At 49.2% G+C, this 25102-nt stretch overlaps 1 protein-coding gene across 5 annotated transcripts in view; it reads right to left on the reverse strand.

The window, feature by feature from the left end:
- SH3PXD2A (SH3 and PX domains 2A) overlaps positions 1 to 5813 on the reverse strand; it is a 373953-nt gene extending 368140 nt beyond the window's left edge. For 2 of the 5 annotated variants that reach the window (XM_039481032.1, XM_039481033.1), the window contains exons 1-2: positions 5662 to 5810; positions 5161 to 5356 (exon numbers count right to left, since the gene is read on the reverse strand). In XM_039481032.1, the coding sequence (XP_039336966.1) occupies positions 5161 to 5232 (72 nt within the window). In that variant the 5' untranslated portion in view covers positions 5233 to 5356; positions 5662 to 5810. Of the gene's footprint in view, positions 1 to 5160; positions 5357 to 5661 lie in introns of those variants that run through there. The other 3 variants (XM_039481034.1, XM_039481030.1, XM_039481035.1) reach the window with 3 other exon arrangements.
- Between the last annotated feature and the right edge of the window lie 19289 nt (positions 5814 to 25102).

The raw sequence follows: 25102 nt of genomic DNA on the forward strand, positions 1-25102 counted from the left end.
AGCAATACAAGTTTCTACAGTGCAATCACCTCTAGCTTCTCCACTGACAGCGCATCTTTCATTCTTGTATCCCTGCACTGGAGGGCTGGGGCAAGCTTGGTGCACGGATCCAGGAACATGGCCTTTCACATTCAAAAGTTCTGAAGCCACTTCTCATTGTCCCACACCTGAATTAAGATATGATCCCACCAGACAGTGCCTGTTTCTGAGACCCAGAAGCAGTGCTCCACCATCTGCTCCATGAATGTCACCAACCACCTTGAATTGGTTTTCGCTACGGCCCACAGCAATCTGTCCTCCATGAAACTGTCATGTTCCCTGCTGATGCGGTTCTTCTTATGGCTCTGCAAATACTGGAGGATTGTGAATCCTGTGCTTGCAATGCTCATGACAATAGTGCAGAGCTGTGCAGGTTCCAGGCCTCTGCCAGAGCTGGCTGGCAGCGCGGAGAGCCACAAGGGATATTTTTTTTTTAAATGTGTGAAAGTTATGGGATATGGCTGACCCTATGGGATGGAGAAAACTGCATGGTGGGAACTTGACTCCTTGTTCCCAGTTGCCCAGGGTGACTTATTTCTGCCCCACCAGGCACTGCCAAAACTTTCCAAAAGACAGTGAACTGGATGGTGGTGAGTGGCAAACTAGGATACCTACCCATGATATACTGCACTGTGCATCAACACAAGCTCTCCCGGCGAGTACATACAGCACCAACACAAGGAATCAACTATGCACGTGGACAAGTGATATACTAACTGTGGCTGCTTTATGCTCATGTAACTTGCATCAGCCAAAATTTGTAGTGTAGACATGGCCTCAGATCACCCACACCAGCTTAACTAAATGGAGTTGAAATCACACCTTCAGTTAAACCAGAGCAACTTTCTTGTTTAGACAAGACCTACGTTCCTTTGAAAGCAGGCAGGATTCAGGCTCCTAAGTCACGTTTGAAAATGTTATCTCATGTCTAAGACACTGCTAACAATTAACTCAGTTAAAAGCAGGAATACTTCTTTACATATAAAGGGATATTCCTGTCTGAGAAGCAACTCATCACTGGCCTTGTGTGGTTTCATGTTTGTTAGCGTCCCCCTAACTCCAGAGCAGATTTGTCCATTTTAGAAAGGGGGAAAAAAAGCATCCGCTTGCAAGTTCCAGCCCTGCAAACTCAACCTGGGGTTTGAAAGTCAGGGTAAGCCCTTTTTAACTCACGAATAACCAGCCACACATTGTCATACCTGTGCAGCCTCCAGAAGAAAGAGGGCAAAATTCAATCCTGCAGCTGGAATTTAGTTAACTATTCCATTGATGCATATGCCAGAATGGAATCCAGCTCCCACTCCTATGTTAGCTCTATAGGGCTAACAGGAATAGCAAGGATCTTTGTCACTAAAGCAAGTAGATAGGACTTGGAATACACAAGGCGAGCAGATCTGGCAAGTAAGTTGGTGAAATTTTAATTCGTCAGTTCTTCAGAAATGCCCACGTTTTACAATAATTAGTTTGACCTGCGCAAACTTGTTTCTGACCCTGAGCCAACTCCTACCCTCCCTTCACAGAAGAGGAGGCAATCCAAGAGTTGAACATCTGAATAGAAACACTTATTCCCTTACTACATTCAGAGATTATTAATCACATACATTGGTTGACAATCGTGTTCAAACAGCTCGGGTGAAGTGGTTACAGCTTCTATTTACAGGAATTCATGCAAAATCTATAGTGTGAATCATATGGAGATCACATTAGGAAATAATTACTCTGGCAAGGAATTATAGATCATATGCGATTCAGATGGCTGGAGTCAGCAGCACTTTTAACTGCTTCAATTGCAGAGAGGGTCTAACCAGTTCTCTCTGATATCACAGGCATGCTACCTGTTCTCAGCCTGTGTGCTGTACTGTACTGTACCCAAGCACCACTGTCACAGGAAACCAAGAGATGCTGTAAGGGAAAATTTGTACCAAATGTGTGCGTCCATTACCTTGGGATCTCAGCATAAGCACTCAAGAGAGTACAGTGATGACAGTAGGCGAATACATATCACCACCATATATCTGGTCAGCTGTGGAGGAGAAGGCAGCTGATATAGTGGTGAGGCCATTAATTTGAGGATATGGGAAACAATAGGGATACGAAATACTTGCATTTATCAAGACCTTGTCTTTCCTACAAAGGCTTTGCCGGTAGAGCTGTACCAGAATAGTTATTCTGGCAGTGGAGACATGGTGTATGCCAACAGATGGAGTTTTTCTTTCAGCAATGTAACACCACCTCCACAATGACATTAGCTATGCCAACAGAAGCACTCTTCTGTCGGCATAGCTGAATCTACACTGGCATAGCTATGTCGGCTAGGGGGATGTGATTCCCCCCCCACTCACACTTCTGACCACCACAGCTATGCCTACAAAACTCCGGTGTAGACCTGGCCTGATATCAGATGCGAATTTGGAAATGGATGGAGAAGATAACTTCCTCTTATCTCCTGTAACAGCAACGGATTCCAAATCTAAGCATGCCAAATAGGCAGAAAGGCCTGTATGGTCCCCAAAAGATACCAGGCAGTTAGGTAAGGATGCATGAGAGCAAGTTCTGTACTTAAGGCAACCTACAGGGAAGAGAAGCTGTGCACTTTTCTTGCTGTTTTATGGATATATACAGCAAGACCGGCTGTTTTTGTTTTTTTAATATAACAAAGACACATTAGAAATTCTGGTCTTTTCTTCCTTGGATGGCTCTATGGCAACTGGAGAAATAGGGAAATTGCCCTGGAAGTGTCAAGAGGAGAAGAGATTTTAGACAGTTGTATAAATGTAAGGTCAACTCTAGCTATGGAAACAGATTCAAAATCGGAAGATTGGCAGGGAGGTGAATAAGGAACAGGTTTTGTTTCAAACTGCAAATGATGCTCTAGTTTTCAGATCTTTCACATATATCCTGTTATAAAGAATAAAAATAAACCTTTGTAGGTAATTTTTTAGGGACCAAGAAGTTATGATTTTATTTATCTAGCATCTTTTGTAAGTTTATATAGTGTTTTATTTACAGAGTTACTAAAAACTTCTACATAGTGATCACAACACAGCAATACATTTCAGCCACCTCTGGGGAGACACGCAGCAGCCATATAACAGAGTCGGTCACAACAACATTACACAGGAATTGAACATATCCAACATGAAGCCATGGAGGAATAAGTAGACAGAGTGCAATTGCTCAAGTGGAAATCTGACAGAACATCAGGGTTAACACCTCCATTCTTAGAAAGCATACACAGGACCGATAACTACTTAGGCTGGGAGCTTTAGCAAGAGTACAGCCCCGGGGGGGATGTGGCTGCAGGCTAACTGCTCAGAATGCTTAAACACCAAAGTAAACTATGCCTGGGGCTTTGCTCTGGTTTTTGAGCTGGACCCACAGGGCTACAACGACACTGCATGCTAAGAAGTGTGATGACTGATTCATCTTCTATAACATAAAATCAACTCTTCCAGGAAAGTCCACTAAATGAGTGTTGGTTTTGAGAAGAACATGCAAAAAGGGTTATGTAACTAAAACCCAGACAAAGCTAGGGAATTCAAAAGCCCTGTCTAATTGATGTGTATGTTTCAATCACAGGGCACAGAGGCACCAAGGGAGCCTACTCTATTGCATGCCATCAGCACCTTTAGGCAACACCTCCACACAACAGGGACAGACATACTGTAGCACTGGTATCTTGGGAGGGTTTGCAGCAATCCCTGTCTGATGTTTCTCCATTTAGCAGTGAGGTGTGAAGACAGAAGGTGAAGCAGACATGAAAAGGAAACAAATGTTGAGTCTGCCCTGATAACTTGGCAAATACACGTTTCAAAACACAAAGTCTTCTTAAAATTTACAAGACCAAGGAGCAAAATGCTCACTTGATGCCTCAGCACCTCCTCCTTGGCTAACTCCAGAAACCTACAGCAGAAGTGTCCTGCTCTGCTCCCCACTGGACCAGAGCAATCACTGCACAATTTACCGAATTGGATCAGGGTTTAATAGGGGAGTTAAGGGACCCCTTGCATGCTGAACTGGAACTTTGCTGAGCAAGTAGGGCAAGTCCACCTTAACAATAAAAGGAAACAAAGAAACAAAAAAGAACAAAGCAACATCAACACAATCTATTTGGGGTGATGAAAAACTAGTGGGGGGGAAATTACAGTGAAATCTCTGTGACAGTCCACACTTATGAAGCTGCTCCTGTACTAAGAGGACTCCTCTCTCTCTATTTATAGTGTATGAACTTATCAAGTACAGTTCTCCTCCTCCTTTCATAGAAGGTCACCTCCATTAAACAGTCTCTTTCTATCTTACTTACCTATATGGCCACCCATTATCATAGTAGCTAAGCATCTTACAATCTTGTGTGTATTTAGCCTCATAACCCCCCTCTGAGGTAGATCAGTGCTATCATCCCCATTGTGCAGATGGGGAACTGGTACACAGAGAGGTTAAGTGACTTGCTTAAGGTCACACAGGAAATCTGAGGCAAAGCAGGGAATTGACCCTGGATTTCCCAGGTTAGCACTCCACCCACTGGAACAGAATCTGTCCTAAGCAAGCACTAGAGATTAAGTGGTTTCACAGTACTCCAGCAATATATAAGAAAAACTATCAACTACAAAATTGGGAGAACTATTTTGCAATATATTCAACTGCACGGACTTTAAAGGGGCTCCTCTAAAAGACACCGTGTCTTGCATATACTAAAAAGGCAAATTTTTACACTCCTATGATCTAGGGAGCAGATGGAAAGATATTACTCCCCACCGGAGTTCAGCTCAAGATGCAGTTAGGGTGAGCGACTTGCAGGGTCCACCCATTAGAACTGTAAATCTAACAGATTGCAAATGTTTGATTTTGTATATTAGCAAATTCCACTGCAGTGGGGGTTTGGGGGGAGCGGGTGGTTGCTTTTGGCATGGAAAAATGGTTTGTAGAGATTTACTGGGGCACATACAGAAAACAACCCAGCGATATCACTTTACCTATATGCTCTTGAAAACACTGTAAATATCTGTTGAATGATGGGGCAATAAATGACTCTTAACACATCTGTTCTTATAATAGGAGTTGCCCCTGCTACAGCATGCACCATGAATCAGAGGCTAAGCATGTCAACTTGTCCGTACTCACATAGTGCTTAGAAGGGTTTCTCCTTTTCTCCACATCCACCACATTTGCGTCCAGCACGCTGTAGGATAGCATCTTCACACACAAAAACCAGGAAAAGCAAACAGGGCCCAGCTGTATCCTTGTATTATTATTATTATTCTTTCAAATCAGCTCCTCACCGTCCAGAGGATTTCCTAGGAAGCTGGGAACCTGTGCCCTGCAGAATAAGAATTTTTTAAATGTCCTAAACAAAACAAAACAAAAAAAAAAAAGAACGGGAGATGGGGGGCGTGGATCAACTTCCAAAAATCTTTTCCTCCCCTAGATTTCACCCCCTCTTGGTAGGTTTATTTCCAAGACTTATCCCTCTGTGGGTGGAAATCGCTAATGGTTAGGAGGGAGATGACAACGAACACTGTCCAGATTTTTCCCTCCGCGAAAAAAAAGGGGTGGGAAGCAGAGTGTTTTCAATTGCTTCCAAGAGCTGGACTAGGTTCCCCTGGGGAGTGGGAGGTAACACACCGAGTCAGTGTCCAGGTTGCTGTCCTCCACGCGGGGGGAGGGTGACGGGTGTTCTCCCGCTGGCTCTGCCGCCAGGGTTTATTGGGGGCACCGGGGGGGCTCCGCAGCCCCCGGGGAGTTAGCTCCCTTCTGCAGGCTGCCCCCTTGTGTCTGTCTCTCCCCCTGCCCGCCCTGCAGCGGCCGCTCCTTTGTATCTCCTGCGCCCCCGCTCCGTGCAGGCTGCCCCCGGCCCCCCAGCAGCCGCAGCCCCCGCTGGAAGGAAGCGCGGCGCGAGCCGGGCAGGCACGGAGCTGCTCCCCGGGGCGCAGCGGCAGGCAGGCGTGCGCGGCTCCCTTCCCCACCGCGCTCCCTGCCGGGCCGCTGCCACCGAGCGCTCGGCTCTGACTGCGGCCGGAGAGCGGGCCGGGCAGGGAGAAGAGAGGGGCCGGCGGGCGAGGGGAGGGGCTGGGCAGGAGGGGAGGGGCTGGCCGCTGCCAGGCGGCGGGGGAGGGGTCAGCTTCCCCGGCAGAGATATGGGGGAGGGGTCTGGGGGGGTCGCCCAGCCCGAGCTCCAGCCGGCCAGGGTACAGGATCCTCAGGGACAGCAGGCACAGGGGTCTCCCCAAGGAAGGGGTAGGGAGGTCTCTCCCCAACCAGCAGTAGAGCCCCCCCCTAGACAGCAGGAGGGCTGGGGTCTCTCCCCCCCTCAAATGGAAGGTGAGGGTCTCCCACACACACACAGGAACCAGGTGTTGGCCAAGACCCCCCATATGCATTTCAATTTATTATTATTATTTTTAAATCCTAGTCAAAGTGGTGGGGAGAGGCTGGTCCCGCTGGGGATTGGTGTGTTCTCCCTTGGAGCTGTACGGGTGCTCAGATCCCAGGGGACAGGCACAGTAGCTACAACCCATAAAGCCACATAACACCCCCCTGCGGGATGCTAAGCAAAGGGAGACGGAGTAGGGACTAGTACTTAGAGCAGTGGCCTGGAAAGCAGAACTGATGGTTTCTGTTCCCACTTCTGGCCGCTGATCCACTGTGTGACATTGGGGATGGTGCTTCCCCTCTGGGAGCCTCAGTTTACAAAATACGTAAAATTGAAACCACATTTACCCTCCTCATAAGGCTGCCATGAAATCTCATTACAAGGACACTGCCTTCTCTCTGTAGTTAATATTGCAGCAGGTTTTCCATTAGGAGACTGGAGGGGGCAAAAACAGATAGTGTTGATTTAGCATTACAGTAGTGCAGGGGTCGGCAACCTCTGGCACGCGGCTCCCCAGGGTAAGCACCCTGGCAGGCCGGGCCAGTTTGTTTAGCTGCCGCGTCGGCAGGTTCAGCTGATCGCGGCTCCTACTGGCTGTGGTTCGCCACTCCAGGCCAATGGGGGAGACGGAAAGCCGCGGCCAGCACATCCCTCGGCCCGCACTGCTTCCCGCAGCCCCCATTGGCCTAGGACGGCGAACCGCAGCCAGGGGGAGCCCAAACAGCCAAGCCTGCCGACTCGGCAGGTAAACAAACCAGCCCGGCCCGCCAGGGTGCTTACCCTGGCAAGCTGCGTGCCAAAGTTGCCGACCCCTGCAGTAGTGCATCAGGGCCACAACTGAGAAAGGACTCCCATTTTGCTAGGCACATAAACTCAAACTAAGGGAGCTTACAGTCTAAACAGACAAGGGAAACAGTCTTATGGCCAGCTTTCAGGGGGTGGGGAATGGAGGCCCAAATGGATGAAGAGTAGAATTTTCAACAGCTCTCAATGGTTCCCTACTGCTTTTAGAAATTACCCCAAGTGACTTGTCCACAAGTGTCATGTGTGACTTTGGGCAAGCTGAGTATGGACCAACTCTCCCATGCCGCAGTCGAGAGCTACAAGTGCAAAACCACCCTTCCTCCTTCAGACAGAATTGTTGCACTGGCCCCAAGCTGACCTGCATAGATCTGATCTATGGTTACAGGAGAGAGGACAAAAATTGAGGGGACATCAAGCAAGCCTGTTTCTCCAACTTCCCGAAAACCCATATTGGTTACATTTTTTGTTTGAGGTCTAATATTCCCTTCCCCCAGTCACATTTAAAAGCCAGCTTGCCCTAGAAATTTCAGAATGCTTTTATTCACAAGATCTAATGCATATGATTACTTTGGAGACAGTCACCTCAAAAAAGGAAGTTATAAATACTCTGGCTGCCTTTAGCTATCTTTATAGAGTTCATTAGTCCATTGCCAAATTCATTAGTCACCAAAGGTTTTTACCCCTTCACAGACTGAACTTAAACAACATGAATACCCCAGATCTTTCAAAAACACAGACCAAGAAAGCACCCAGACCAAGGTGGAAAAAACCCTTTATATGAAGATAGAATTATGTATCGACTCCTTTATAAAAGCTTCACGATAGGCTTAAGGTTGTAAATGTGCACCTTTAAAACTGTACACTCTTGTACATGATTAGAATATAAATAATGAACCTGTTAACATACTGGCATTACAAAGCAATAGGTATTCAGAATCCTGGAAATTCAAAGCAAAGAGTTAAAGTTTAATAAAAAGTGTGAAAGTCAATTCATACTAGGTTTCCACAAGCAACTTTTAAGGCAGACCCTGTATCATTGCCGACAGCATCAGTGGATGCAGATCAGTAACCGTGCAGTCTCTGGCTGTGGGCAGATGGGGAGAAGGCTTGTATAATGACATCTCTGGCCCACACAAAGAACTAACAACTCAATAATACCTAGCTCTTATACAGCACTTTTCATTAGTAGGTCACAAGCCACTTTACAAAAGGAGGTGAGGACCATTATCCTCATTTTACAGATGGGGAAACTGAAGCACCAAAAAGGGAAGTTACTTGCCCAGGTCACTCAGCAGGCCGGGGAAGAGCTGGAAATAGATCCTAGGTCCACCGAGTCCCAGTCCAGTGCTCCATCCATTATGCTACAGTGCCTAAAAGAAAGCTGGTCTTATCCAGGCTTTAAGAACGTCGCTCAGATTTGGGCTCCTTAAGCCATTATTATTTTGTATTGCAGCAGCCAATGAGAAACCACTATCAGGAGCAGGGCCTGACTGTGCAAGGTGCTGTACACACACCTAGTAAGTTACAGTCCCTGCCCCAAAGATCATCCAGTCTCAGTAGAAAAAGTGAAAATAATGAGTGTAAGCAAACATACAGTGGCTGCTTGCCTCTGCTGGGGTGAAGCAGGAATCCAACCCTTCCCCCAATCCCAACTGCACAGTTGAATTAGGTACCTAACAGAGGTGGAAGGTGTGTTTGGTTTTTACCTCCCCGTGGAGCAGCAGATAGCAGCAGCTTCCAGACAAAGTATATCAGACCAGCTGGGCCAGCAGAAAATGCTATGACCCCAACAGCATATATTTGCTATTGCCCTTAGCTGTGTGGGGTTGCCACTAGCTTCCACCTGGGAAGCAAACTCTGGGCCTAATTGCACCCATGAGATCAGTGCACAGCAGCAGGCCAGAAGGGAAGCATGGCTTCCCAACATGTTAATTCGATCTCATTTCACCTTATTGGCTCCTCCCCCTGCCCATTTAATTCCACTCACTCTTACCTCCTTCTCCTCCTGCTTTCACAGGACAACCCATCTCTAATCCTCCTTGTACTCTACAAGGCATGGATAGCAATTATTTACATTAGAAACCACTTCTGTTTAGTCTAGCCAAAGAGCCCCTTGTGTGTAGAGCAAACAAAGAAAATTCTTCTATGAAGATGTAAATATCATTCAAATAATCCACTGATAAGCATAGCAATGGCCAGGCACATTGTTATCTATTTGGGTCTTGGTCACATTCTTTTTACACAACACTGTTATTTAAAAACAAAAAAAGACCCCCCTCCCCCCAAAATAAAAAACAAAAAACCACCACACGGATTCCTAACTGGAGTGGGTCAAAAATGTTTTCTAACAAAATTGACTCTAGGCACGATGGTATTATAAAGGATAATAAAAGAATTATAACCGCCTTGCCCTTTTTCGGGCTTGTGAAAAGCAGCTCTCTCCTATCAGTCAGTAGCACAGAAAATGAAAGTGAACTTGCCTGCCTATCCTGTATGTGTAAGTGGGGGAATGGTCCCGCTACTCTGGGGAACTTTCCTGGCTTCTGCACTACCCCGGTGAAATGGGCTAGTGGAAGGATCTGAGTCCTCGCTCCCACTTCCTTTACCCAGAGGCTTCTCTGCCCTCGAGGGCTCCCCTTGCACTCTCCTGTAACTCCGACAAGGCTGGGCCCAGGATTCCTGGGGTGCTCGACCCACAGCCTTGCTGTGATCACCTAGGTCAGGGGCTAGGGCGTCCCGACTCCGGGGTACTCTCTTTGCACTGCACACCTCCCTGACCCACTGATCATTACATACAATTTAAAGCAATACAGTTTATTTAATTAACAATTAGTTTAAAAAAGAATAAGGAAAAATGGGAAAGGTTAAAGGAAACATGTCACCCTGCTCTGGGGCAGGGAACATCACAGCGTCTCTTGAATGTCAGGGCAGTTCACAGTCTGTTCCTTGTAGGTCCCAGGCCTCCTTCTCAGGCCCTGGCTGTGCTGCAGAGATGCTGCAGGTCGGACACGCTCTCAGGCTCTGGGTGGCAGGACCCTTCTTCCCAGTGTCGCCCCTGCCCTGTCAGGGTTATGATCCCCCCCAAGTCTGGCCTGCGGAGCCTCTTGGCTGAGGCGTCTCCCTGTGCTGGGCCCACTGCCCAGGGTCCTCCTAGCTCTCCCCAGCTGCTCACTGCACCCAGCTCGAGATTGCTCCAGCTCCACACTGCCTCAGCACGGCTGCTGCTGCTGCTCTGTCTCCAGCTCCCTGGGCTGCTGCCCTGGCCCCTCTGGCTCTGGTTGCTGCAGGCCTGCTCTCTCTGGGCTGTGTTCCGGCTTTGGGGCTGCAGCTCTGTTCCCAGCAGCTCAGCTTGGGCCCCTGCTCTCTCCTTAGCTCAGCCCCACTCTGAGCCAGGCAATTCCTGACTCCTCGATTAGCCTGCCCGTCCTGTTAATCAGGCTGACTTGAAGCACTGGCCTCTCCCCATTGCCCATGAGGACTGTCAGTCTTACGGTCCTGATTTCCCCTTGACCTTTTGGTACCAGGAGCTAGCCAACCAGAACACCCCCACTGAATGTTAGTAAGGGGATACCAGTCCCCTTACATATGCTTGGGACCCAAGGTGCCAGTGGGGACTGGGACACAGGAGAGAAGGAAGAGGAGTTATAGGGCTAGGAGCTTGACTGACTTGCTTGGACAGTCAACTCCGAATCCTGAACTGTCACCATATATCTAGGACCATCCAGACATGTGCACCTAGGCCAAACCAGCACAGTGTTTACAGTGTCACCAGTTCTTGGGATTTTATCATAATTTTATGATATTTGGTGTTTTTCTTAAAGCCCTAGCTACTAGAGTCCTGTGATTAAGTGAGGATTTCATTTTCTTTAACATTAATAGCCCTCATAGTTGCAAGACAAAGCTGGAAAATGTGACCAAAGTGCACATTAAAGGCTTAAAAAACAAAAAACCCAAACCCCACACACCACAGAAGGCAATACGAAAAGAACCCAATTTAAAAACCAACCAACCCTTGATTTTTAAGCCACTCTCATGGGGTCTTGGGGACATTTGGGGTTGGCAACAATGGAAAGGATTTGGCTTCCAGCAGCATCACGAGGACACATCAACGCTTAGTTATTCTCTAGAGGGTAGGATAGAAGAAAACCCTCCAGTTTGCTCGGGGGAGCTCAGATGACATGAACCATCTGACTCCATAGAGGCCCCCCCCACCACCACAGGTCTCTTAGTTACCATAAGCACTGGTCAGAAAAAGAAGCAAGTCCCTGAGGAGGGGGTGGAGCATGGCCAGGAAGAGAAGGAGCGAGAGCAGGGCATCAGGGCGAAGTGGGGAGGAGCACCCACCAGGAAAACCAAAAGTCAACCCCTGTGTATACATGTACCCAGCCCGTTCTCTGTTCAGCATCATACCTGTCTGCTTCGGGGAATCAACTGCTGCTGGAATGCCCCCCTCCCCACCTCATGGCACCTGCTTCCTCTGCCTTTCACCAAACTGAAAGTAGCTCTATGAAAGTTGCTAATATTGGGTGCAGGTCATCCCTCTGTGAGAGCCATGCCATGACACCAGTTGCAATGCAGGCCAGATAATGAGGAGCATGGCTTCCCAGAACTACGTGGATTGTAGAAATTCCTGGGTTTAGATCTTTCCACCCATAATCCCCAGTGAGTGCAGACAGGTTCTCCCACAACACCCAGTGAATGTAGTCCTAGAGTGGTGTGGTCTGCAGTCATGCTATGAATCATGGGATACGTTCTTCCAGAAGTCATTGTCTCTAATGTGAGTCATGCGCAGTGCTGTGCAGGGCATGACAGCATCCTGTGACTCACAATCGTTAGTTTACAGTGTGGTCACATCAGCCTGAATCAAGAAAAGTTAATTGAAATGGAGTCAATTGGTGTGAGCCTATAGTGTAGCCACACACTAATATTATTAAACCTAGAGAGGGTCTGAAGAGGCAGGATTCATACCAGGATTAGGCTATGTCTACACTACAGCCTATATTGGCAAAACTTATGTCGCTCAGGGGTGTGAATATTCCACCCCGAGTGACATAAGTTCCACCGACTTAAGCGTTCATGTGCACAGTGCTATGTTGGCGGGAGAGCTGCTGACACTGACACAGCTTATGCCGCTCACAGAGGTGGTTTTATTATGCCCACAGGAGAGCTCTCTCCAGTCGGCATAGAGCGTCTCCACCACTCGTGCTGCAGCAGCGGAGCCATACCGGCACCGCTGACCTATAGACATGGCCATAGGCTGGGGTTCAAGTCTGAGACTGCATGAGCTGGCATAAATCCCCCACGCTCCAGACAATTCAGAGCCAATATAATCCAGAGAGTGAGATGGATTCTACTCTGATTACAGCTAGATTCTGATCCCAGAATCTTTTTGTGTTATGGTCTTAGAGGAGGGACAGGGCTTGGCTTTTCAGATTTCAGGAAGAGCTGTAGTGCTGGCAATTTAAAAACAAAGAAAAGAAAAAAGGATTTTGATGTGTAAATTAAAAGCATGGGACCAGGAAACCAGTGAGGAAATAAACACGGGACAAACTTCTTTTTGTTACACATTTTTAATTCCTTTTATTATGCACAGCATATTGCAGCAGGTAAGAGAAGGTCCCCTGCATAATGGCTAGTCTCGCCCACCCTATCAGGGATGCTAGACACAACAGAGCAGGTTAAGGACAGCACTTCTGCCTTAATTTCAATTTTCCCTAACTTCTTTTTGACAGAGCTGGACTCCTAGGGTCTGAACTTGGTAAGTGCCTAATGGCCACATGTTCCATTAACCAGGATGGGATTTAAAGACGCTCAGTACCTCAGGAGTATGAAGAGCACCTATTAGGATCCATCCTTGGGGGCAACATTTCCGTGCTGTGCATGGCTGATTAGCCACACGGCTCATTATTGGCAACAGCAGTTGCATGCATAATCCCCCAGGCATGGTGCTAGAGATTGCTCCTTAGGATTCTTTGGCTCTGATATACAATAACACAACACAGAGCCTTTGTTATGCTCCCAGCTCAGCTACTGTATTAATAAACCACGACTTCTTAGAAAAGCCACTTTCTGTGTGGCTCTTCTGCCTTGTTAAAAAAAAATGTCTCCCTCTATACATCACAAAAGTTGCAGAGTCGTTATCATTCAAACCTCAAATTCTGAAACACAAAACAAAACTCCACCTTTCTGTATTAACTGGAAGATTCCTTAATTTCAAAACAAGGCTCGCTGTGGGGATTAAAAGGCCCAGCTAATGTGGATACTGGGCATGTCAGGTCAGGAGTGGTTCTGAGAGGAAAGCCCATAAATAGCTGGCTTTCCCACACCCACTCTGAACGTGGCAGCATGCGTCCAGCAGCCTCCCTACCAAAGAGCTCTGCTTTAGCAACACCAGGTAGAACACACCATCCGCTCACATGTATCGATTTAATATAGAGGTTGTGAACTGAAGTAACCATTCTCCTAGCTTGCAGTGCCAGTGCTTTGTCAATGACTTTGAGAAGCCTTTACTTACATCGTAACAGAGCAGCTTCATCCTTCTTACTTAAATTATAGATTAACATCGTAGGAAGAAGCTATCTCAGAGCTTAACCTCTTCGCTACTTAAGCTATTTTCCAGCCCTCATGTTTTATTATACTAGAGCCTGGATATTTCAAACCTCCTAAGTGCATGTTCTCTTTGGGATAAAAATAGCAAGTTGAATATTAAATATTCCATGTACACTCTGTATTTTTCCGATTGTTATCAAGGTTTTGAGTGTATCTAGTGACATGGAAAAAATACTTCTCTTCCTCAAACATTACGCAAAGGGCAATTTTAAATGAGGCAGCTGCAGTTTAGCATATTGATTTGGAGTCGGAGTCAGGACCCATGGAGTCTATTCTCCACTTTACTACTGACTAACTATTTGACCTTAGTCAAGTCACTTAACCTCTGTCCTTCAGTTTCCTCATCTGTAAAATGGGGACAGTGATACCCACCTCCTTTGTAAAGTGCTTTGAGATCCAGTGGTGAAAAGAGCAATGTGTTATTAATCCATATTTATTATTACAACAAAATCTATTAACATTTTCCTTGCTGTGTATTTTCTTCTAATTTTACCTCTGTATGTCTGAATATTGATTCATCTTAACAGCTTTTTAGATTCTAGATGTGTATTTTTAATTCCTGTATGTCTTTCCTTGTGCCTTATTCTTATTAATTTACACTCTGACATCTAATAGTAATTGTTTTTTTGTATGCCCTGGAGAAGTTCAAATACCCTAGCTACCAATACCCAAAAGATTATAATATGTAGAGGGTGAACTGTGAATAGTAAAATGTATAATTTAAAACCTTATGAAAAGTTTATTAAGGAAACTACAGCAGGATTTTAAATGACAATAATCACAAGCACACAGCTATAAGGGAGTCCCATTGCCTGTAATACGTATTACTCGGCACGGGGGAGCACTAGTATTTTCCCAATCATATGCTGGAGGTGATCTGCTGTCTGTAGAGTCTGGTGATCTTCAACGTCACACGAACGTATTTTTAGTTCCCAGAGGAGGATCTCAAGCTGACTCCAGCTTGCATCCACAGTGACACTGTGTGGCTAGATGCATGTAAGCATGCTCTGCTCTGCTCCTTGTGCAAGTGACCTTTTGTATTCTCAGTTGCCCTCCCTGGTAGTCACCCCATGAGGAGGACCAGTATCCCTAGTTCAGAATTCGCCATGCATTAACGGAGACCATTGGAAAATGCAATCCCCACCAAACTGGTCTGGAAAACTAAATTGCAGGACATGTATTGTTTGAAAAAAGAAGCGTGATCACACAGAAGTGGAAATCTCATGGAAAGCAAAGCACTGGACTCTTTCTAGCAGGCCCAGTTGAAGGTGCCCTGTCTCACCTGGAGATAGTACCACTGATTGCCAAACTGCCTGGTTTATTTGATTCACACATATGGACATCATGGAGCCAGGCTGTTCTCAGTCGTGGCAGATGACAGAACAAGGAGCAATGGTCTCAAGTTGCAGTGGGAGAGGTCTAGGTTGGATATTAGGAAAAAGACGGTTACTCACCGTTGTAACTGTTGTTCTTCGAGATGTGTTGCTCCTATCCATTCCAGTTAGGTGTGTGCGCGCCGCGTGCACGTTCGTCGGAAGATTTTTACCCTAGCAACACTCGGTGGGTCGGCTGGGCGCCCCCTGGAGTGGCGCCACTATGGCGCAGGATATATACCCCTGCCGACCCATCCGCCCCTCAGTTCCTTCTTGCCAGCTACTCCGACAGTGGGGAAGGAGGGCGGGTCTGGAATAGATAGGAGCAACACATCTCGAAGAACAACAGTTACAACGGTGAGTAACCGTCTTTTCTTCTTCGAGTGATTGCTCCTATGCATTCCAGTTAGGTGATTCCCAAGCCTTACGTAGGCGGTGGGGTCAGAGTTAGATGTTGCAGAATGCAAAACTGCTGAGCCAAAGGCTGCATCAGCTCTGGACTCTTGGACCAATGAGGCAAAGGTGTGGACCGAGGACCAGGTAGTTGCACGACACAACCCCTGAAAGGGTATGTGAGCCAGGAAGGCAGCAGAGAAGCCTGAGCCCTGGTGGAATGTGCAGTAAGGTGGTTCTATGGAACATGGGCCAAAACACAGGAGGTGCGGAGGCACAACGACATTGAAGATGAAATCCTCTAGGAGGAGACAGGTATGCCCTTCGTCCGGTATGCCGGTACGACGAAGGTTTGGGGGCGTTACGAAAGGGCTTTGTCCGCTCGATATAGATTGCGGACGCCCTATGGACGTCTAGGGAGGGCAATTGTTGCTCTCCTTGCGATGAGTGTGGCTTCGGAAAGAAGACCGGAAGGAAGATATCCTGGTTGATATGAGAGGCCGACACCATCTTAGGGGGGAAGGTTGGACGTGGTAACAACTGCCCTTGTCCTTGAGGAACACAGTATACCGTGGGTCCATCATGAGATCCTGATGCTCGGAGACTCGTCTGGCCGATAGAAAGGCTACAAGTAAAACTGTCTTCCAGGACAGGTGTCAGCGAGCATGTTGTCAGTGGCTCGAATGGGGCAATCATAAAACTGGTTAGAACCAGGTTGAAGATCCAGGTTTTGGCGGGGGCCAACTCGGGGGGTATAACGCTCCAAACCCTTGAGGAACCTATAAACCACAAGGTGTAAGAATACAGAGTGGCCACTCTCCGCTGGGTGGAAGGGAGAGATGGCTGCCAAGTGCACCCTTAAGGAGGACCGCGCCCGGTGCTGCTGTTTGAGAGACCAGAGGTAGACCAAGACGGAATGGATCGGGACCTCGGCGGGAGAAACATTGTGCGTTACATAGCAGCAGGAGAAACGCTTCCACTCTGCCAGATACGTTAACCGAGTAGAAGATTTCCTACCACCCAGGAGAATCCTGTAGAACCGAGGCAGAACAATGTAACTCGGATCGGTTCCGCCACGCAGCAGCCATGCTGTGAGGTGCAGGGACTACAAGTCTGGGTGGTGAAGCTTACCGTGATCCCGCGCTATGGGGTCTGGGCAAAGAGGCAGGGGAATAGGGTTGGCTACCGACAGGGGTAGCAACCTGGTGTACCAGTGCTGCCTGGGCCACGCTGGAGCAATCATGATCAGGTGCGCTCTGTCCCTGCGGAGTTACAGCAGGACCCTGTGAACCAGCCGGAACGGTGGAAAAACGTACAGCTGATGACTCATCCACAGCATCAGAAAACACCTCCAAGATCGAGCCCGGGGAGAGGCCTTGGAATGAAGAGAACTTCTCTCTCTTTTCGTTCTCGTGAGAGCGAAGAGGGCTATGCGGGGAAAGTCCCACTTCTGAAAAACGGAATGGATAATGTCCGGAGGAAACGACCACTTGTGAGACAGGAAGGATCTGCTGAGGCGATCCGCCAGCTGAAATGCCTGGCATAAAAGGCAGACTGCTCTCAGCTCTCGGACATCGATGTGCAAGGCCAGCTCTTGAGCCGACCGAAGGCCGTGAGTGCGAAACTGACCCAGGTGAGCACCCAACCGAGAGATGGGGTGTCTGTCACGAGAGACCCCGAAGGGTGAATGAAACAGCATCCCTGGATACACCAGGGAGGGCGCTGACTCCCGGTCGAGGGAGCCTAGGATGCTCAGGGGGAACGAGACGACCATGAGTATGCTATCTCTGCCCGGGTGGTACACCAAGGTGAGCCTCGATTGAAGTGGACGGAAGCGAAGCCTGGCATGTTTGGAAACAAACATGCAGACAGCCATGTGACTCAGGAAACCTAGGCAAGTGCGAGCCAAAGTTGTCGGGAAGGTCCGTAAACCTTGTACAATTGTTACCATCGCCTGAAACCGAGGCTGAGGTAAGCAGGCTCTGGTGAGACTGGAGTCCAGGATGGCCCCAAAGAATTCTATTCCCTGTGTGGGAATCAGAGTGGATTATTCTATTGATCATCAGGCCTAGACAAAGGAATAGGTCCGTGTCGATGCCCACACGACTGGTAACTTGGGCCCGGTGGTCCCTCGAATGAGCCAATCGTCTCGATACGGAGAACGTGTATCCGACAGTGGCGAAGAGAGGCGGCAACTACAGCCCTGCACTTTGAATAGACTTGGGCTGTATAGAGGCCAACCGGGAGGGCCGTATACTGGAAACGACGGTAGGCCCCAAACCGGGGGTACCTTCTGTGTGGAAGAGAAATGGCGATGTGAAAATACGCACCCTTCATATCGAGGGCGGCATTCCAGTCTTCGGGACATCGTGAACTTGTTGGGGTCCCGCAGGTCTAGGATAGGTCTGAGACCTCCCTTCGCCTAGGGGATTAGGTTTCGTCCTTAGATACCTTCTATATAGCTCTGATGAAGAGGAGCGTCCGCACCTCTTGCAAGAGGAATCGCTCGTGAGAGGGGTCCCTAAGAGGGACAAGGATGGGTAGGCTTTTTTTCCCATTGTGGTTAGAAGGACTGCAATTTTGGCTCCTTTGGGGTCCTGATTGACGCCTACGACCGCGTAAGCCACGCCCGCTGGCAAAGTCCTGTCTTTGTCTAGGTGCAGGGTAAGAGCGGTGAGGCTGGGGACGGAAAGGTCGGCGCTGAAGCACCGGCGTGTGCATGCCGAGAGAGAGAGTGCAAAGTGACCCTGCTGCCCTTTAGGCTTTGTAGCCTAGGGCCAGTTTTTTTTCAGAGAACAGGCCTTTGCCATTGAAGGGCAAGTCCTGTATAGTGTGCAGCAGCTGCGAGGGAAGGCTCGATAACTGGAGTCATGAAATGCGCCTCGTGGCAACACCCGAGGCCAGAGTCGTGGCAGCGGAGTCAGCTGCATCCAACGAGGCCTGGAGGGAAGCCCTCGCCAGCTTCTTCCTTTGTTCCAGGGCATCCAACTCTTGATGGGAGTTCTGAAGAACCGACTCTGTAAATTTGCCCACCGCCACCCATAGTAGCGGCTAAGCAGGGCTTGCTAGTTTGCTACACAAAGTTGCAGGGCTCCCGCCGAGTACATCTTACGGCCCAGTAAGACCATTCGCCTAGCCTCCTTGGATTTAGGGGCTGGTGCCTATTGGCCATGGCGTTCCGTCCCATTGAGGGACTGGACGACAAGGAAGCGGGGGGAGGGGGAGATGTACATATAGGTACTCACACCCCCTGGAGGATACCATGTACTTGCATTTCGAGGAGGAGGGCCCGAGGAGTATGTTCCTGCCCCCGCCTCATCTGGGGAGGAGGAAGAAGAAAGGCCAGGTACAAGCGGGTCCTGTGTGGGCTCGCGCTCCTGGACGACCTCCTGATCCGGTGGGATCTGGGAGCCCGGTGGCTGAACCGGGGCTTGCTCTGTACCGGTCGGAGGGGAACGGCTAATTGTCGCCTCTGGCAACCAGAGCTCCGACGGAACGGAGCGAGATGGGACCACCGGTATGCCTCTGGCATGGTAGTATGCCCAAGGTGACTAGAATGACCACTGATAGGGCTCCTGGAAGACTCTGGAGGGCACATCGGAAAACCGAGTACTGCGCATATGAAGTGTCCGCATGGGGCAACACTGATGCGTGACTGGATGGCCCTGGAGGAGCTGAAAGTCCTTGGTAGAGTCTCCCTCTCTAACTGACGTCGCTCGACGCGGCACCGCGGATCGGTACCGGGAGACATACCGGTACCGAGAACGGGACCTGCCACCGGAGCTGTGCCGGGCGGTTGACCGAGAGCGCGAGACTCGATGATCAGGAGTGGCTACGGGAGTCCCGGTGCCTGGGGCGGTGCCGGGAGCTGGATCGGTGCTGAGTGTACCAGGCCGGCGAACGGGACGCTGACCGGTGCCGCGAGTACTACTGGTACCGAAATGGAGAACGGTGCCGAGACTCTGAGCGGCGTCGGGACCTCGATCGGTGACGGGACCGAGAACATCTGCGGGACCGCGATCGTGAACAGTGCCGCTCTGCGGTGCCGACGCCGGGTGGCGTGAGCAAGACAGGCTCGCCGATAGACAATATAACCCGCACCGGCGGTGCCGGGGGTTAAAGCCGCGCAGGCTCTGCCCTTGCCATCAACTCCCTCGCTGTGGAAATGTTTCCAGCGTGGAGGGAATAGTGAGCTCGACCATAGCTCGCACCGGGGAGCGTTCAGGTGCTGGACTCGATGGCTCTTGCGTGGCCGGAGTCTACGGTGCTGATACTGTCGGTGCCGCAGCAGGTACCGGTGCCGGGCAGTGCGACGTAGTAGAGCGCTTGGGCTGCGGAGCAGGCATCTTGGACGCAGCTTAATAGCGAGCTCGACCATGGTCCGTACCGGGGAGCTTTCCAGCACCGGACTCGACGGCTCTTGCCTGGCCGGAGTTAACGGTGCGGATATTGTCGGTGTTGCGGCAGACATCGGTGCCGGGCGATCCGACTGAGCATAGCGCCGACCACGGTTTGTACTGGGGAGCATTCCAGCACTGGACTCGACGGCTCTTGCCTGGCCGGAGTTAATGGTGCGGATATTGTCGGTGCCACGGCGGACATCGGTGCCGGGCGATCCGACTGAGCATAGCGCTCGGCTGCGGAGCAGGCGGCTCGGACGCAGCAAGGATATTGTGCCTCGTCATCCTCCAGGAGAGGGATCCATGCCGAGTGGAAGCCAGCAACGGCCGGTGCCGAGAGGCCTTGGTGGTACCAGTGATCTGGTGCCGAGGGAGCGCTCCTTGAAGACTAACCAGCGCTCAGCGCCGAGAGCGGAGGAGCAAGAGCTGCCTCCCTCAGGAGCTGTTTGAGACGAAAGTCCCGCTCCCCTTTGTTCTCGGATTAAAGGCCTCACAAATGCGGCACTTATCTGTGAGGTGAGATCCCTCGAGGCACTTAGGAGAGGATCTCTTGTCGGCATCGGCTTGTGGCCGGCCGAGCATTATAAAACCCTGTGGACCGGGCATCGGACCTGGCACCGGGTGAGGGGATGGGGATAAACCCCGAACCCCTGTGAAATAAATACACTATACTATACTACAAACAAATAAAGTTAACTACAACTATAAACATCTGAACTATATACTTAACGAGAGAAATGAGTAGCTAGGGAAGTGGAGGTCAGCTAAGCCGCGCTCCACTGCTCCAACGACTGACACGGGCGGTAAGAAGGAACTGAGGGGCGGATGGGTCGGCAGGGGTATATATCCTGCGCCATAGCGGTGCCACTCCAGGGGGCGCCCAGCCGACCCACCAAGTGTTGCTAGGGTAAAAATCTTCCGACGAACATGCACGCGGCGCGCACACACCTAACTGGAATGCATAGGAGCAATCACTCGAAGAAGAACGCTATTTCACTAGGAGGGTGGTGAAGCACTGGAATGGGTTACCTAGAGAGGTGGTGGAATCTCCATCCTTAGAGGTTTTTAAGGCCCAGCTTGATAAAGCCTAGGCTGGGATGATTTAGTATGGTTAGTCCTGCTTTGAGCAGGGGGTTGGGCTAGATGACCTCCTGAGGTCTCTTCCAACCCTAATCTTCTATGATCAGAGTTATGGTCTAAGTCATGGCCCACGTAGGGTGCCCCGACGTCCTGATAAAATCAGGACTGTCCCGATATTTAGTTTTTTGTCCCGCGTCCCAACCGATATACGGTCAGGACACCATTTGTCCCGATATTTTGGATCAGGGCTGGAGGATTACACTGGTGAGCGCTCACCTGGGGTCCTGGCGGGGCTTATTTGGGGCGGCTCCCAGGAAACGGTGGGCAGCAGGACCCTGTGGCTTCTAGGCACAGGGGCAGCCGGGGGTGGTCTCTGCGTGCTGCACCTACCACAAGTGCTGGCTCCATTGCAGCCAATGGGAGCTGCGGGCACAGACAGGGTGCAGACCCCCCTGGCTGCCCCTGACTCTGGGGTGCTGCGTGCTACTCATGCCCCCAAGTAAGTCCTGACCTTAGGAGCCAGATGGGGCTGCAGTGGGAGTGGGGGCTGTGTACCCCTGCGGTGAGGCTGCGGCCAGGGCCAGGGTCCTGTGCCCTCGATGGGGCTGCGGCGGGAGCGGAGGCCATATATCCCTGTGGCAGGGCTGCGGCCAAAGCTGGGGCCCTGTGCCCCCAACCCGCAGCTTCCTCAGGCTTTGTATGCCCCTTCCCCCATGGCTCCAGTGGGGTGAGAGTTGGAGGGGGGTGAGCCTGTGGCTGCCCCCCCATGTGTCCCAATATTTTGTTCTTGTCATCTTGTCACCCTAGGCCCATGGGTGGTAACAGCGATGCCACCCAAAAGACTGCAGATCTCTGAACTAGAGGACACTTTCCCTCCATCACTATATGCTGGGCTTTTAGCTGTGGGCATGCTGCCAGTAAGCACTGGTATACAGACACTGAGGCTGTGTCTGCACTAGCACTTCTGTCAGTAAATCTTTTGTCGGTCAGGGGTGTGGAAAAAAACACACCCCTCACCGACAGAAGCGCCGGTGTGGATAGCGCCATGGTGGTGGGAGACAGTCTCCCACTGACAGAGCTACTGCTGCGTGGGAGAGCTCTCTCCCGTTGGCAATATAGCAGCTACATGGGAGACCGTACAGCAGCGCAGCGCAGCGCAGCTGCAGCTGCAGCGGTACATCTGTGCTGCTGTAAGGTCCCTAGTGTAGACATAGCCTTAGTAATACATCATGAATCATGTTGAGCTCTTTCCATATTGCATAGGTTGATGGCAGATGTTCCCTTTAGTGCTCTGTTTCCATCATTCAGTGATCAAACATTTTTCTTCCCCTAGAGGTGTTATGTCCACAAAACGCACCTGTTAAGGTTTATATTTAAAGCCTCAGGTTGCACGCAAGGCAGCAATGCCAAACTGGCATCTGGCACTGAATCCAGCCAAGGAACGTGCCTGTGCAATTTTTATTTCTTCAGAACAGAGGACAGCGTTGCACAACCCCCTAAACTAGCATTTCTTTACAAACTGTATGCCCAAATGATTAACTTTTGAATTCACTGACAATAGCAAGGGGAGAGAGAAATTAAGCAGCACAGTCCTGACTGGCCATTCAAAAGTCCACCTGGGGATTGTCTGCCCTACAAATAACTTCTTTAAAAAAAGAGAGGGGCACCCTGCAGGACAGGAGAAACAGTAAAAGGGCAGGACTGTAGATGCAAGGGGGAGGAGGGGTGAAGAAGAGTCACAGTGTATTATATAATTTACCCAATGGTTTATGATAAACTTTGCATTACTCCAATCTCTTTCACTCCTTATTTCCTTTGCTGCCTTCCTAACTGGAGAAGATAAAAGAATGCAACCACCGTTGCATTTAGCACCGACTACTTGTTTCAGATGCCTGAAACCTTGTTAGCTACTTATTTGCAATAAGCCAGATACTGACCAAGGCTAAAGTCTGGTCTATTTGTTACAGACCTATAAGTGGTATAACTATGTTGCTCAGGGGTGTGAAAAATCCACACCCCTGAGCAACATAGTTATACTGACCTAACCCCTTGTGTAGATAGCGCTATGTCATCAGGAGAGCTTCTCCCGCCAACATAGCTACTGCTTCTCGGGGAGGTGGATTAACTACGGTGACGGGAGAGCTCTCTCCCATCAGCATAGAGTGTCTTTATTAAAGCGCTTCAGTGGTGCAGCTGCACCCAGGCAGTGTTTTAAATGCTGACTTGCCGTAAATAGTGTTTGTTTGCTCACGTCTGTATTTCTGAGGATAGTCTTCCTTTCGGACGTTCCAACAAGAATTCCTATTGCTATCGCTTTCCTCCTGTGATGATTGTCCCTAGTTATTGGTTTTGCAGTAATGCCTGAGAGACGCAGTCTTCAACCAGGGCCCCGTTGTGCTAGGTGCTGTACAAACACAGAGCAAAAAGAGGCTTCCCACCCCAAAGGGCTTACAAGCTAAGTATAAGACAAGAGACAACAGATGGATACAGACAGACAGGGGAATATGAGGAAACAATGAGACAATATTGGTCAGCATGACAGGCAGAGGGCTCAGCACCCCAGCTGTCAAGTTTTTTATAGGCAACACAGCAATGGAAAATTACACACAGAAGGGGCCTGAATGATTTAATGTGGGCAGGGGGCTGGAGGAAGAGAATTCCAAACACTCCTCACCCCAAGAAAGAACACAATTAAAGTATCCATGTTCAGGAAACAAGGGGGCCGACCTAAGCTTACATGACCCTATCATTGAGAGGGGCATTTGTGGACGTCTGTCCTCCTCTTTTACTTCAGAGTTCTTCATTTGCTTTTAGCAGGATCTTTGCCATGAGGAGGAACTTCCAGTTCAGCAAGTAACTGAAGAATGTGCCTAATTTTAAGGAACAGGCTTTACTGGCGCTATGCATGTTGTTAATTACCTTGCTGAATCAGTGCCTCAAAGGTAACAGCAGGGCTCCACTCCCCGCTCTCCTTTATATCACATTAAATAAAAATGGAGGAGCAAAATAAATAAATAAATAAAAAATAGCAATGACACTAAATCCTCTAAAGCGCATGGATGGCTCAGTCCCACCCACCCTGGAAGCTATACAAGTGCCCGAGCAAGTTTGCAGACCCATAAACAGATCGCTCCCATAAGCCTGACTGAGCTGGCACGGTGGTGCAGTTCCTGTTCTTGGAAGGGGAGCACCCATTTTTCTACTAAATAATCACAAAAAGCAAGCCAGGACAAGAGCTGGATCCAAGCATTTGCAGAGCTTGTTGGGCCATCTTAATTGGCACCATGCTGCTCAATGCTTCTGTGTTTGCAGAAAATAATTCCTCTAAATAATTTCCTTTACTAGCAAATTCCTTAATTCTTGGCTGTATCCTACTTGCTAGTCTATATGGATCTTCTTAAGTTAGGCTCATCTCAACCTGTATTTTATTGTTACTAGACCAGCATAGTCTTTATACTACACATTACATATATAATTACAGGTGTAACCAGTAGCACCATTTATTATTAAGGTTGCCTGACACTCCCCATTATAAGACCCTGTTTTCAGTTGCTTATAGAACTTTGCCAAATTTTAATTGTTTGGGCTGAAATCTCCCATGCTGGGTGTCTGCCCTAGGCTGCTATTAATTATTATTTACATTTCAGTCCAAATGGTTCAGCCATTTCTAAGAATGAGACTACAGAAAAATGTTTTTTTGCTGGTGCTAAATTCTGGTGATTTTTCTTTGTGAAGTTCTAGAACCCCATGCTTTGGCACAGGGATTTAAAATTTGGCAGGGCGGTGGTCTTTGTGTCAGGAATGTGCCTTTACCATCCCTGTGAAAATCTGCCCAAAGTTGCCAGAGTTATAAGCCTCTGAAAAACTGCAGATTGCACTTATGCAGAAGAGACTTCCTAGAGTTTCAGAGCTTCTGACGATTCCATCCACATGAAGCACCATCCAGCCTTGGGCTGCACGAACTGAGCAGGACTGTCCCTGTAATTGCATTTTTGGACTGCTGCAGGCTGAATTAAGGCCAGGCAGCCCAATTG

The sequence above is a fragment of the Mauremys reevesii genome, linkage group 7 (assembly GCF_016161935.1).
Source record: "Mauremys reevesii isolate NIE-2019 linkage group 7, ASM1616193v1, whole genome shotgun sequence".
Lineage (NCBI taxonomy): Eukaryota > Metazoa > Chordata > Testudines > Geoemydidae > Mauremys > Mauremys reevesii.